The sequence below is a fragment of the Colius striatus genome, chromosome 2 (genome assembly GCF_028858725.1).
Source record: "Colius striatus isolate bColStr4 chromosome 2, bColStr4.1.hap1, whole genome shotgun sequence".
Taxonomy (NCBI): domain Eukaryota; kingdom Metazoa; phylum Chordata; class Aves; order Coliiformes; family Coliidae; genus Colius; species Colius striatus.
Window position 1 is genome coordinate 61,801,287 of NC_084760.1, and position 15,951 is coordinate 61,817,237.

The following is a 15,951-nucleotide window of genomic DNA, read 5'->3' on the forward strand; positions in this document are numbered from 1 at the left end:
ATGTGGTTAAAATTATAGAAGACCATACTTTTACTCAATTATGGTGGTCTAGGAGTTAGGTAGACAAAAGGAAGCCTTTCAGCTCCTCTGAAAGGCAGGGGTGAGTCTCACCTGGGATTTGGGTTGACAGCTGCCACCCAATTTAACTGCACATGGGGGATGTTGTGTGTTGTCCACATCAATCCCTGGGGCAATTACTGTCTGTGGAAGCTGGAATTTCTAAGCATCACTATCCCACTGTCAGTAGACCACCTAGTTCATCTGGAGCATGATTTCCAGCAGACAATGAGGGCTGTCTGACATTTGTAGATTAATTTAGCAATGGCTAGAAACTAAGCTACCCAAAGAGCCAACTTCTTATGTTACAGGATTTAGGTTTCTGTCAAACATTTTTTTTTTATTTATAGAATCGAATACTGTAATAGATGTTTCCCAACGTACTGTGGAACGAGGCCCCAGTCAGTTGTGAAATATCACACTGAGCACAAGAAAAACATTGAAAAACCCACACAATAACTTTGTTATCCTTCTCTTGGATTACTCTACATCCAGAAGGAAAGATCAGTCTTGCTTAGAGATTTTTCAACTTAAGAACTTTTTGTTTGATGATTATTTTCTAAATTAGAATCTCCTTCATTTCAATTTTATATTTTTTCACCAAGTCTGATTATTCTTAAATGGATATTTCTTTAGGACAAACCCGTCTACGTTTCCCCTTGAAGGGAAGTCCTGAGAAGGCAGTTTTCATCCCTATCTTTATTCACATTTTGTACAAATCAAATTAGCTTCATACAAGATGAATGTGTCAATACTAAACATGGAACAGATCATCTAATATGCAGAGCTAGCAATGCTCACTCTCTCCTTTACATGCATACTCACAGTTCTGATTGCTGTCAATGTGTGATGCCCACTAATACTCCAGGGATTCATCCAGTGGCTTCCAGATGGGAAGGAAGAAGTGGTGGTGGTAGGGATGATCAGCTTTAGCTAAAGAATCACTGTTGTACCAAACGGAGTCTTTACTCTCTCTGCAGATCAGAGGAAAACAGCCCACCAATATGTTACCTGCATGTGCTGGATTTACATACAGTCTCATAAGGAAAAAATGAATGGTCAATAAACAAGGTTGATTTTAGTACCTGTGCTCTTAAGACACCAAGGAGCCTTTTGGAAATAAAATCTTTGTGGTGTTTCTGGTCTAATGTGACAATTTTTTTTTCAAAATATCTCCAATCAAAGCTGATTTTTGTGGCCCAAGTTGTTCAGTTGACTTCATGAAATGAGAGCATTCATCAGTCTGCACTATTGGTTCCTGTATTTACTCATCTATTACTCAACAAGATAAATGTAATCATACTGTTAATGTAAGAATTTAGTACACGGAATTATAGGCAACTGGAAAGTTACTCCCTGCTCATTCAGTGGGTTAGTGACCTTTAGCAAGTTTGTGTAATCAATCCTTAACACCATTTCCCATCTGTACAGTATCTAACTAAAACTTAGCTTTCCTCAAGGGTCACTATGTAATATTGTAAAAAACAACTAGCATAAAAATGGAAAGAACTAAAAGCAATATTAAAAAACACAGATATATACAAAGTTTTCCAGATGCAGACACCTGTTAAAAAATCATTACATTGGTTGTATCAGTCTCAGTAGGAGATCTGCTGCAGCCACTTCAGTCAGTAGATTAGCATGGCATTGCCAGTATTCAAATAATATAAATGCATCTTCATCCACAATATATATGTGTTTAAGCAACAAGAGTTTAGATCGAAATACGAATTCCATGTGTTTTCATAAAATAGGAAGGACTTCAAAACCTTTTATAATAGGAACCCTGCTAGGAAAATCAGTTTAAACTGAATTTCTAATCACTGTTGTAAAAAAAAAAAACTTCATGGTTCTTTCTTTATAAAATGATATGGATATATCACTTGCAATATGCACAGTTTTCTCAGAGTCATATGGTTCAGGTATATTGCAAGATATGGGACACCATTATCCCTTGTGAAGAATGATGAGTACCATATGTAAACACTATAGACACAATAACAAAGTATTAATGTTTTTAAAATATAATTTTTAAGAAGAGATGCTTTCAGATTCTGACAAGGAAGGTACTTCTGCTCCTTTTTCTTGGTCACTGGACTGCACAACTTCTAAACATATCACTGCTTCCCACAAATTATAACTCAGCCATCTTTGCCCCCAGCAAATTATAACTGTATTTTTATATTTTATTGTTAGAATTATATACAAAGATACATAACATTTAAAACAGGAAAACTGGAAACATTATTTTCACTACTGCTTTATAATTTCTTTAAAGCTAAGTGGAGGTAACAGGATTTACTGATAGTTTCAGAAAAGATATTCTGTTTATTGTGGAGAAAATGGCATCTTTTCCTTTAGTTGTTTGTGAGACTCACAGCTGTACTTTTCACCTTTCATTCTTCCCAAGTGGCTAATTAGTCCTAATAACTACAACCAAAGCAGTATTAAAAACACCATTTTGATTCCTTGACAAACAATGCAATTAATCTAGAGTTATTAAACAGTCCACGTTGGCCTTACTCTATAATTGAATGTTCTGGACATTCCACGTATCATGGTGAGATCATTTGCAACTCCCTCTTTTCTGCTTACCTGCCAGCCACCTTCTTGTTGTCTGGCAATGGCCAGAACATTTCTTCTGATGTGCAAATCCAGCCTCTAACACTGATTTTAGGGTCTAAATGTACAGCAGATGTTTATTCTTTGAGTCAGCTAAATCTTTCCAATTTTAATTGACAAATTAAAGTTAGAGTTAGGCATCCAGGCTTTGTCTGTAATCAGGTGGGCTAAATAAGTTGCTAGAAATTTCCATATCTCTTCCTTTGCAAACTTCAAAATGTAGAGGCCAGTTCCCTTGAGTGAGATTCAAAAAAGTCCACCATAGTTTTAAATAGTATGTAAATGTTAATTTGGGAGTTTTCTGAAACAGATGTTCTACCAAAACAGATAATTAATTTAAAGAAATAACTAGGTCAGTCACTCAGTATCTTAAGAATTTTTGTCCGAAAGTATACAGGCAGAATTATTTTCCTTGAAGCCTATCACGTAAAAATGGGAATTCAAGAGAAAAAAGAAAGACAATAGATCTTAGGAGTTGTTTTTCGATCTCATCTTTAACATAAATACGTAATAACAATCACACTTAAATAGCACAAGACAAACACAAGCACATTCAAAAATAAAATCTTTTGAAAAGAGAACATTACATTGTATACCAAGTTTTGCCCTTGGGGAACCAGATAAAGAACAAACTATATATGGCAGATATTAGTCACATTACTTAATTCACCTACTGCAACAAATTCAGACATATGGTGAAAAAATTGGTAACAAACACTAAATAGAAATGATGTCATGCATATTAGTTTGAGTTAAATTGGTTTACACTAAAAATCAAAGGCGTTGTCTGGTTTTGTACAGATGGGTAGTGGATATATAGTAGAGATTGCACCGTATTGACTTTGGTATCTAAGAGTGGAAGATATGAGCAAAACCAGGCCAAAAGGCAATGTAAGATTATTCCCATAACAACAAGAGGTTAACAGGTTAACCTTTTTTTCTTCTACAGATGAAGTACAGTTCCCAGTGTCCACTCAGAAAAACAGTATCTAGTTGAATAGGGGGTAACAGAAGATATGGTCTTGCCACTTTTGCAAAATATTTCAGATTTATTCCCTACAATAGGATATGTATTTAAAGAGAATTTACCTTCAGAAGGTAAATCCAGAAGAAGGGAGGGAACCACATTCAAACAAATCCTTTTCTAACCTTCATTTCCCTTTCAGAAATACTCTCTTCTAAATACCTGAAAGAATTGTTACTGGTTCCTTTTTCTTATTTCTATTACAAAGAAAGGTGATTTAGTACAAAGACATTCTGTGAAATTAATTTGTACCCTGCTTTTTACTAAATATTACCTTTCTTAAATAATGTGCTTTAACTGTATGTTGTAGTTATTGAAAGTGTGAAGTATATGACTTTCTTTTGCAAATATATTGCTCTTCACAGTCAAGTCTAAAATACTTTCATTTTCCTTAGTGACAAAAACATATTTTAAAAATGGAGTGTGTTGGGTGAAATGTTTACTGTAGGATTTTAAGAGGTTTTTTTATTCTCTGATATGCTCAGAATTTTATTTGGATTACCCATGCAAGTGAACTCTGTAATATTACTCCAGACTTGTTTGAATACCTGTTTGCAAAACAGGATTATGAGAGCAGCAGACAGCTATGAAACTATGATGACTTTTTTTTCTCTAGATTGGTGATTGATAGCTCAAGAAGACTTTTAGTGCAGACCTAGGGAACATTTTGTTCCCATAGAGTTTTTTTATTCCAGTTGTTTCTGAAATTCAAAGTAAGCCTTTTTACAAAGAAATGCTTTTACAATTTTTGTATTGGGAAGCAAGATGCACATCACTTGGGAAGGCCTTGGGCCTGAAAGAGAAGAAGGAAGCTATTTACCTGAGAAATTCATTCCTTGTGTAAACTCTCATGATAAGTTTTATCACAAGTAAAAAAAACATTTGCAGGAGCTTTGTGTGCATCTGTTACCATTTCAAGGATAAGCATAGATGTAGTCTTGGCTAAGAGATTATAACTAGAATTTGTTGATTCTAGTTATTCATCTGTTCATGTGAGAGAAGTGCAGCTTTGTGCAGCACTTGGCAAAAATACACCTGTTTTGAACTGATGCTTTCAGACATTAAAAAACAAGCAAGCAAGTAAACAAACAAACAAAACCAGAAAACTCCTCCTGAAGAAAGTCACAGATTCTGAGAATTACTTTCAGGGAGAAAATTAATCTAAAATTAGTCTAAAAGACTGCAGACTTTGTTTCTTATGTGTCCAAAAGAAATAGATTTCCCTGAATCTGAAATATGTTCATAGTGATTTTTTGCTATAGCATCTAAATGTTTCCTGATAATAATGGCATTTTTATGGCTCCAGACATGTTATTAATCCCACTTCTAATGTTGTTGAAAAGATGTGTTTGTATCAATGACACTTTCTTTTAATGTAGAAAATGCTCTTCCTTGATGTCTGATATGGTAATTTTTGAAATGCAATTTTTTCCTGTCAAAACAACACTTGCTGTTTTCCAACTCCATATGGTCTTAGAAGTGTAATGTATGGTATGCTGCCTGTACTTGAAGTTCTGGAAGTCTTTTTTTGTAATGCTAAGGTCACTAACTTTTTGTTTGTTTGACTGATTTACTTTTCTAAACTGCACTAATAGAATAGGACTTCTAACTGATAGTTACAACTGTAGAAACATGTGTTAACAGGCTAAAATACCACTACAAATGCCTATTTTTACAGTATGCCTTTGGTAATATGCTTGACAATACACACAAAATTTTGTATCGGGCTCTTGGTACAGAACAATTGAAGATACTGCTTATATATGAAGATTGCTTATAGTGGCAAAAGAGTTTAAAAATAAGTATAAGGCAGGAGAGCTCAAAATGTTTGAGAAGGATAAGCAGAACTAAGTTTGAGAGTAGAGATGTAAGTGGTTGGTGATATGCTTAGGAGATAGAGTCTGAAGTGAAGATTTCATGTTGTGACACAGAAATAATCCACACAGCTAATGAAATCAAGGCCTGAGGCCATTCTTTGGTTGTATGCTCTTTGCACAGCAGTTAGGCCCAGGTTTCCTTAGGGCATCACGTGATAACACAGTGTTGCAGAAAGGATTTTTTTCTCCAAAATTTATTCTTTGCAGATTCTTTCATGGATGGCAGACGTCAAACACAGCTACCTTAGGGAAAGAGCAAGGAGACAAAGGGAGCAGAAAATGAGAAAGGGAAAAGCTCACTTTTAATGGGTGACCAATCTTGCAGTCATTGTGTAGCTATCCATGGGACTTTTCTACTTTCAGACCTAAGCAGTATATGGTTGACAATTAAGGAACTAGGGAAAAGTAATTTCCTGCCTTCTGCCTCTTTTAGTGCTCTATTTTCGTTTCTACTGATGCTGTTTGCTTGACCATATGTTCCACATATATGTTTTGAGGTTTGTTTGATGACTTCTAACTCTTCTACCTAGTTTGTTCATCCAGTGCTGGTTCTCTTACCTAGGTCTGCATCTGTGCCAGAATGCCCGTGAAAGTAATGGACTCATGAACATGTTACCTAGTTGTTAATATGCTAGTGCCATGAATTGCTCTCATCAACTCCCATTCCTTAAAAATTAAGTCATTGAAAGGATGAAACAGGACTGCCTCAGTGTATGTTAATGTTTTCGGGAACCAAGTGTTGACGGATCAGCAATCCCGGAAAAACTTATCTACACAGGAATGCAGATAAGCCAGGCACTTCTTTATTATGCAGCGCTGGGAAAACACGGGGGATAGCTCCTCCATACTTTTAGTTACCATTTTCAGGGTTTTTATACAGCTCAAACAAAAGAATCACATTTGCCAACACAAGCATGCATAAAATACCCATCTATCAATTTAGCCCTTCACCTTCACAGTGATTGGTCAAAAAAGATATCAGTCCCTTTGTTTTAGTAATAACTAAGGTAACAGCCAAGGTAACCTAACAAATACATTCACCAGGGTCTTGTAGCTAAGGTAACAGGTCCCCATCAGGTGTGGCATGCAACTCTTGCAGTTTGATACTTATGTGATTCAAATGAATACTTACTTAATCAATAGGTGTTTGAGTTATTTGTGAGTGCTTAGCTAATTGATTGAACTATTACTAGATGATTAACAAGTGCTTAACAAGTGCTTGACTACTTATTGTGATGATAAGTTGTTAACTAAAATAATTGTGTACCTGCAGCACAAGAACACATAATTCTTGAGAAGCAGATGATTCTGAGTGATTGGTACCACTCAGAAGGTGGTCAGAGAGATAGTCTTATTAGGCAGGAGGAATCCAACGCCTGTGTTGGTTTAGCAGCACTCTGTCTTCTTGTCCTTCCTGAGACTGTGCTTTTGTATGCAAAGTGCATGGTATTCAGTGAACACACATAAATAAGCAGGTGCCAAAATTCATCCCACCTTGCTCTGAATAGCCTGAGGAGACTCTTCAGGAGATTCATTTTCTCTAAGTCCTTTGATTAAGTTCTTGAAAAGAATTGTGTGTCTATTGATACTTCTGAGGCTTTGTCCCTTCCTCTGATCCAGTAGATCGGTGGTAAACATGTGAGTAAAATATGTGGTTGAAGCCGAGACCTATATTTTCTCAGATTAATGCTATATTTTTTTTCCCGTTAGGTACATCAATAGAAAGTGTAAGTTAAAATGGCAGTGACCATAGAAAGCAGCTAGGAGAACAGCCCAGCTCTGCAACTCAGAGGAGAAGGAAAGACAATTATGTGGTCCCTGAAATGTTTAAATACAGAGAACTTTGATGTTTCACATCTGAGCAACAATAAATAGAGGCAACGAATTTGCCTTTTCCCTAGTATTGATGCTTTCCTCCCATCTTCCCTCCCAGTGATTTTGTGGTGGGAGGATCCATTATGTAATCTACAGATGTTTTACATCTTTAAAATATAAACTGAAAAACTTAACTGTAATTCAGATTCATCCCATGAGGGTAAAAAATTAATCTGTTCTTTAATATTTCTTGGATGATGGCACCTCCCAGAACATGCCTACAAGTTGTGCCTCGCCTGTTAATGCACATTTGACAGTGACTATTTCTTATTTAAACTTAACATTTTTATTGACTAGTAATTCTAGATTTGGCTCCCAGTGCCCATGTTATAAACACTGAAAAGATACCATATTGAAACACTGACAGTTTCTCAGGGGGATAAGGGCTACTGGCGCCTCCCTAATGAAGTCACACACTGTTAATTTTTTTTTTCCTCAATTGAAGAAAAAATAAAGCAGTTAAACTGCTATATCCATTTTCCAACAACATTAATCCATCTCAAACCACTCTTAACCATAGTAAATCACAGGTTTGTGAGAAAATGAATTGCCTAAAGGTTCACCTCAGGTTATTTAGCCCACAAACAAGCTGCTGACTACTGACAACAATGGTTAGCTGGGAATTATTGCTCAATTGAGTTGTAATTACTTATTTTGTTATGTCTTCAGTTCAGACCAGCTGAAGGTCTACAACATGGTAAATTCCAGAACAAAATACACTTCCAAGGTGCTGTTGGGGATTGACATTGACAATATTTAAAGGTTATTTGAGCAATGTGGTTTAACTTCTTGGATGGAAGAGAAACCTCTTTCACTAGGAAAGCTTGGAAAGGGAGGAACTCTCAAAACAAGTCTGCCCAGACATAGCTATTCTACTTTACAGAAAATCATCCAGATGTTAACAGAACTGGAAAACTTAAACTCTGATATATAGTGTAGTTGCAATATAATACCTGTAATTTAAGAGTAGTGATTTGAAGAGTTGCAAATGTGGCATTCTGGCTTCTAATAGTGTTTCAAAAACAATTGTTAGAATGCTATGATTACACTACACTTATAAATGTGTGGGCATACACACACTACATACTGGTGCAAGGTAAGCATATTTTTTGCAGTGCAGTTTAGTGGAACACTTAACCTGAGAACTGTAGGTCTTAAGTTTTCCAGTAAGTATAAAAATGTATCTATAATAATCACAGGAATTGTTAGTAAGGCCCAGAGAGGTAATATGTAAGCAATCACAGCTTTTTTAGATCTTGGGCAATTTCATTAGCTGAAAGATTCTAGTGGTATTTGCAACCAAAGGGAATGTTCCTATATGCAGTTCTGAAGTGGCATTCATTTACACATATTTTCATGTAAGAAAGGCTAATAAAGTTCTTTAAGGATTGAGAGTTGGCAATTCAAGGTTAGATGAATAAGGTGAGCTTTTTGCAATCATTCACTCCAGAGAAAATTGATGAAATGCAGGCCTATTAAATTCAAAATAAGGTGTGATATAGAGAAAAGAAGCTTTTTGTCTCTAAACAAATATAAACAATGGCTTAATTTTCCAGCAAAGGCCACAGGTGAAGATTCAGCAAAATTCAAAAGTATTTGGCATTTAACTGCATCTCAACATTATGTTGAGGGAATTTCCTTGTTTTACATAAACATTGATTTAATCACTAACGTATTATTACAAGGCTTTCATTTGAGAGGAGGTTCTTGTGAAAAGGCTGCAGGCAGGACAGATTACATATGTCAGTCTGCTCTGGCAGTTCCTGTACTTTTCTTTTGTCCCTGAGAGGAGAGACCGAACTGGAAATACCACAAGTGTAACAAGGAGTTGGAAATCCTATAATTCATACATTCTTATATTTCATTAGCATTTGGGATGAATCTAGCTTAAATCTCCTCCCAGGCAGCCTGAAGATGAAGAGCAGTGGTCTGACTCCTTATGAAATATTGCCCTTAAATTTCAGCTATTTATATGAGTATCAGTTGTTTTTATAAAAGACTTACAAAGCAGCACTGTCAAACTTGACATCTATGAATCCATAGGAATTGATAATGATTCTTTTACATACTAGAGGACTTTATACAAGTACCTTTTAAAGATCATTGAGTAAGGAACATAATAGGGAAACAGAGATATCAATAACAGCAGTTTTTTGACTCTGAGATCATCTATTTTTTCATAGAAGCTAGAAGCTATTTGCTCTGCCTTAATTTTTTTTTAAGTAACTGTGTCTACAAGTATATATTTTAACTCTGATTTCTGAGGAATGAGAAATTATATGCACTACTCTAAAAAAAAAAGTAAAGAAAAAAATCTTTTACCAAACAGTATTATTACATAGTATCAACCTAATCCTACTATTAGTAACAGCAAAACATATTAACTTGAGGTTATTTTTAAAAATAAATAAGTTGGGCTGTCAAGAAATGTTTGGTATGCAATCAATGTTCAATTAACACACCTCTATTTTAAGGTAATCTCTGTCATATTCTGCAAAAAGAAAATTATCCAGTCTTTATTGTGACGCTTGGCTGATCATGTACATCAGGTAGTTCATTTATTACTGCAATATTAGAAGAGACATATATGTTGAGAAGCATAGTGAGGACATGCAGAACAGAACTGAACAGAGTAAAGAAGCTTATTAATATGGTTCCTACTTCTATAACCTGTTAACTAACTAAGATGGCATTTCAAAACTCAGTTGTCTGCAGCTTAAAGAGGTCAAAATTACACATGTTCAGATTTCATGCCAGAAAAATTCATATTTTAAAAATATTATACACTCTAAAATTATTAAAATTGTTAAAGGGTATTCATGTTCATTAAATAAGTAGAAAACAATTGTATTTATTTCTCATTAACAAGTTCTTACTACAAAAATTTTAATATCTTTATTTGCTGAAATTTGTCATAGGTAAGAATTTATCTCTATTTATGTCAATTAGTTGACTTGTATCTCTCTTCTTAAAACATACAATGTTTTAATTTAGCATACAGACAGAAGTTGAATAGAATGAGTTCAAAAACATTTTTTTAATAGATAAAGATTTCTCCACAACATAAGGAAAAAACCAAACTAAGGGCATATTCTGTCTGAGATATATACACTCTGTTTATTGCTACATATCTCAGATCCTCAAATGCAGGTGGTGTGAGCCCAGGCATGCTGAAAATGGAAACCCAACCTATGCATGATCACATAATACCAGAGAAGTAATACGAGATGCACTACAACATTAGTAGAACTGACAAGTAGATTTTCCATCCATTCTCTGCATTAAGTTTTTTCTGCTGGTTGTGCCCTACTTTTCTGCAATTTTAATTACACTATTTTGACACAGGGCTCCTCACAGAAGACTTCCTGTGTACTCCTTATGGTATCTTTCAAAGAGACCATCTTGCCTGAGAGCACCCTTCTCCAGCAAAGTCTTTCACTATGAAGGATGGTGCCTGTGTAAAGTGGTATTTCTCTTCCCTGACAGGTGATACTGGCTTCAAGCTCTCCAATATACTTACCTCATCAAAGAACCTGATTTCATATCACATTTCTTCTGAATAGCATGTCCTTTCATCCCTATTCTCTAACAGCAACTTCATCTTTTTCTCTCTGGCATTTTTTAAGCTCTGCTTTCAGCTGCTCCATGATTCAGTCTCCTTTTCCATTGGGGACTTGAAAGTCTCATTCTAGTTTACTATGTTTCAGCTTTTGTAACAGATTCAACATCATGGCATACCTCTGATGTCAAAAAAAGGGAGTTGAGAGTAGATAATGTCTAGTCTAGAATTCAGTGCTTCAAAAGATATGAAAGTATAATGAAAGTTTGAAGGGGTAAATTTTACTTCTTTGTTAAATCTGACCAGTTCCAAGGATGCTGAGATTTTCAATAACATATCCCCTCTCACTTCAGACGAAGTGAAAACCAGTGGTATTTTCAGCAGGGTTGCCTCTGTAAACTCATCAGCCCAACATCCAGGACTACATATAGCTGAGCAGTCCTACCAGTGCTGTAGCAGTCCTAACCATGAAGCCCAAACTGAGAGATTTAAAATATCCCAAATTCAGGGATCATTTAGATCCAAGAATATGATTTATAGTATTTTAGAGAGTGAAATCTTGGAACTTCAATGAGTTTCAAATATAGGTCATGACTGTGAATCCAATCTCATCATAGATTTCAAGAAATGAAGTTCAAAGGCAGCTCTGCTCTTTGAGTTCATTGCTCTTCCTAACTGGGTAATATATTTGGTCTTTACATCTCACCATCGATACTCTTCCTCCGCTAAAATAGGAACGGAAAACTGATATCTTCCTCCAGACCTGACTCCTATGAATATAGCTAGTGCTGCTTATATTTAGCAGCTTCTAGAGGTCGTTTAGCCAGTCTTTAAAAGAGATGTCATGTTTCTCTCTCAGCTTCCTCAACAGACATAAATGGTGATCTACAAGCATGCAATAGGTCTGCATATGTACAGCAGATATGTCCAAGGTTATTCTTTCACCTCTCTCTGCTTTCTGACTGGTTGGAATTAAAAAGCAGTATAACCAGCATCTAATGTCAAATTCCTATTTCTGCTCACTGGTGTATCCACTGCTGACTTTGTAGCCAACTTAGAAACTTCCAGGAGAGAATGAGCAGCTGCTTTGGAACTAGTTTGCAAATGGATTGGGGCTGGAGAGTCTCTTGGCTTTGTGTCACAGTGTCACCAGCCCCAATATACAAGCAGGTGGAACAAACCCAAACCAGAAAGGGAAGTAAGCTGGGCCAGGAAAAGGACAGGAGAAGTTTATCCAACTCTGGTAGGAATTCATAGCATTGGTGGCAAAGTCTCAGTTTAATCCCAAAGATTAAATTCTGAAATCATTCCTTCCTTCATGTTCATGGAAAACATCTGCTAAGAGCAAAAATGCCCGAACAACTCTATTTCTTGGATGAGCAAAAATGAGTTCCTGCTGCATTTCTGTGCCACTTTACACATTCAAGATAGAATAAAGTATTTTTCAGATGCTCTGAGCAGTTTGGTAACAGCTTATTTTTCATCCCATTGATGTGTACCCATGAGATTTTACTGGCATCAGAAATTAAATTGTGGCATAATCTTTTTCTCCTGGTGTTTCCAGCTGCAGTGGTAATAGTAAAATATATTCTAGGCTGACTGTTCTAGCATGATTTCCAGACAGTTCTGCAGGTTGCAGGGGTTAAGGGATTTCAGGTAAGGCCATGAACTTGTATACAGCTACCTGAATCCTACTTGCAAAGTTTTCAAAGTTCATCCATCATCATAATAGATCCTGTGGTATGCTAGTGTATTCTGTGGAACAGTAGCCATTTTCCCAATTTTATAACACTAGGACGGGTGAGCATTGTTAGATATTGTAAGATATCGTTTGCCAGCCTGAAATGTTATGCTTATTATAAATATGTCTGGAATCTACAATACATCTGAGAGATTAAATAAAAGATAACCAAAGGTTTTCAAAGAGCAGCTTAAATTCAGGGGCAAGGTGGTCAGTCACTTTTTCTGTGTTTTTTTACACATATCTGTGTTTGTCTAAGTATACTTATAGTTGTGAAGAAGCAGCTGGGAGATTTCTGTGAAAAGATGTCCATATCTTAACGTTCTTCTTCGAAAAAAATATATAGCAAATTTTTGTGTCTCCTGACAGGGAGCTGGTGTAAGAGCATTTGTAAAATTAACTTTGAAATGCTAGGTGTTGCTCTTCTTTTGCAATCTTTCAGTAGTATTTGCTCCCACCTGGGAAGGTTAATATAGGAGTCTGTTTGCTTTTTTCAGATGTGCTGATATATGAAAAGTCTCTGTGTGGGAGATGGGCTATTGTTTGTTTGTTTGTGTTTATTTCTGTGAGAGGGAGGTGAACTCTATTTTTAAAATAGTGAGTTCTAAAGGTGTTGTTCATTTACTAAACTGTTGTGCTTCAGCTTCTTTGAAGATCTTGAGTTTTTTACTCACTTAGTTTTTTGTAGGCTTTAAGATTTGCTGCAAATGTCACTTGTATTAACAAGTTGTTTTTTTTAAGGAAAAAAAAAAACTGAAAAGGGGAAACTACGTAAGAAAGAGAGAGAGAAAGGAAGAGGAGGAGAAATTAATAACTCTCAGTTGTTTTCCCAAACTTGAATCACTGTGCTTTTATTTCATTTGGTCATAAATATCAAAACCATGAATATGCAGATAAGGATGTATGGAGAACCTACAAAATATGAGGCTATCCTTAAGCCCCTATCATGAACTTTGATTGTAGTGTTACAAAATAGAATCTATTTTTGTACCTCCTAAAGCAACCACTACTGAAGTGAGTGGGATATGTATACTGACTGACTTTAATTGAAGTTGGATTAGACCTATGAACCACCCCAATTATGTTTTTCCTGGCAGCTAAACTGACATACCTATCTGCATAAAGGACTCAAAAATGATTTCTTATCTTTGAAAACAACCCAACACTTCTGTATTTTGATCCTAACTTTAATGATGTTCCTTCATTGAGTTTATATAGGGACAGAACATCAGCCCTTGTAATATACCTATGCATGTGAATATTATTTTTCATTAACAAAACATATTAGCATAGAGACATAGATTATTTGCACCTTAAAAAAAGCAATTTTAATCATAGGTGTTATGGAAAGTTTAAACTTTGTGAAACAGCAGCTTTCCTTAATAAATGTTTAAGAGTTGTGGGGTTTTTTAAATAAAGTTCATTTTACAGCAATACTAATTGTTGGATCAGCATAGCTGTTTGTTTTGTTTTCAACTGGATCGTTTCACAGATACACTTTAGGGTGCAGCCGTGTGACAAGAAAATTAGTATACCCAAGAGGCCTTGCAAGTAACAATGAGGCCTCCTGTACAACTGGTTCTGATGGTAACAAGCAGTAACTTGGATCAGGCAGTAGTGTAAGTCATAGATACAAGTGTAATAGGTGTTACCTTGCATTTTTCTTTGTTAAAACCCTGGACCAGTGTTGACTCATCCTTGCACATTAACAATGTCCATTCTTCCTCAGACTTTTGCTACTTGAAATCCGATTTTGACATTTTTACATGTCTTTGAACATTTCCAGTTCCAAAATATGAACAAGGTATCAGAGGATTGGGATACTATCAGAGGATGGATACTGTCATGGAGTCTTTACTTAAATATACCCTTTTTTTTTGCAGAGGTGCGGAGAAATCTCATTTGACAGTCCTGACCAGAATGCCAAATGTGTTCGCATGCTAGGTAAGGGTAAGAGTCTTTTCCCGTTGTGATGTAAGAACTGTATGGAAGTACATTTAATTAGGGACTTTTTCTCAAAAGTATATTATAATAGCTGAGATAATTTACAGTGCTCATCCACATGTAGTCCTCATTAATATATTATTTATGGTAAATTTTAGATTCATAGAATCATTCAGGTTGGAAAAGACTTTTGAGACTGTTTCAAACCATTAACCTATCACTGCCATGTCCACCACTAAACCACTTCAGCTATTGAAACAATGTATATATGTATTCCAGTACTGCCTATCTGCATAGATGAAAATATAACTGTACAAACTCTGCAATTGTAACCCCTGATATACTCAAGTCCAGAACCCATAGTTGAAAGCTGAACACCTGTACTTTGAAAGAGAGCTTTAATTTCACAAATATGCAACAAAACCCACTAGGGCAGACCTTCAGCTGCATCAATCAGAAATACTTCAATCACTGTGATTTTATAGACTTGCACAGGCATACCGTTTAGGCTATCATTTCTAAAAATTAATATTAAGTAGAAGTATCTATTGTTTGGAAACAATACAGAAATGTTCTGCTGTTTCATTAATTTGTTTGTGTAATCTACAAGGCTAGTACAGAAACATCAACAGCACAACTAATGTCATCACAATGAAAGACAGGGATTAAGTGTCTGAAAACCTCAAAGATCATTTTACCCATAAAAATGAAATCACAGAACACTTGCAGGATGAGGCTTTAAGTTCTAAAGACTTTTCATCTACCAGGGTTGAGAAAAATGTATGCTGTAAATTAGAGCATTGCATCTAATCACATGAAGACTGAAATAGTCACAATTTTTAAAACTGCAACTGGCAATGTCTAGGAACTTAATTCTCATCTGGGTGCATAGCTGTGTTCTGTAATAACAGATTATGCGGTTTGTTGTTTATATTCATTAAATCCTATTGTCACAATAGACTATAATTGCTGCAGAGGAAATCTGTCATGCTTACAGTGCACAGATCCCAACAGATGAACTGGCACAATGGGCCATAATGATCTGTTACATCAATGATCCATGGTTAGAGGTTCTTAATGGAACAAGCTAACAGAAAAGATACACTTGTGATCCTTTATCATGCCAATTATAATCTACAGCTTAAATACCTCCGAGTCTGTAAAACTCTAGTTTTAAGCAAGTTGTATCCATGCAAATGTTATCCATTAGGGGAATAAAAGGAGGGTGGGAGACGTGAAAACAAAAAAATGA

The 15,951-nt window shown here is 35.6% G+C and overlaps 1 protein-coding gene across 1 annotated transcript in view; it reads left to right on the forward strand.

Annotated features, from left to right (window-relative positions):
• PDE7B (phosphodiesterase 7B) overlaps window positions 1-15,951 on the forward strand; it is a 174,023-nt gene that overhangs the window by 40,439 nt on the left and 117,633 nt on the right. Inside the window, exon 3 of the mRNA XM_061990732.1 lies at window positions 14,639-14,699. Coding sequence (XP_061846716.1) covers window positions 14,639-14,699 — 61 coding nt within the window. The remainder of the gene's footprint in view (window positions 1-14,638; window positions 14,700-15,951) is intronic.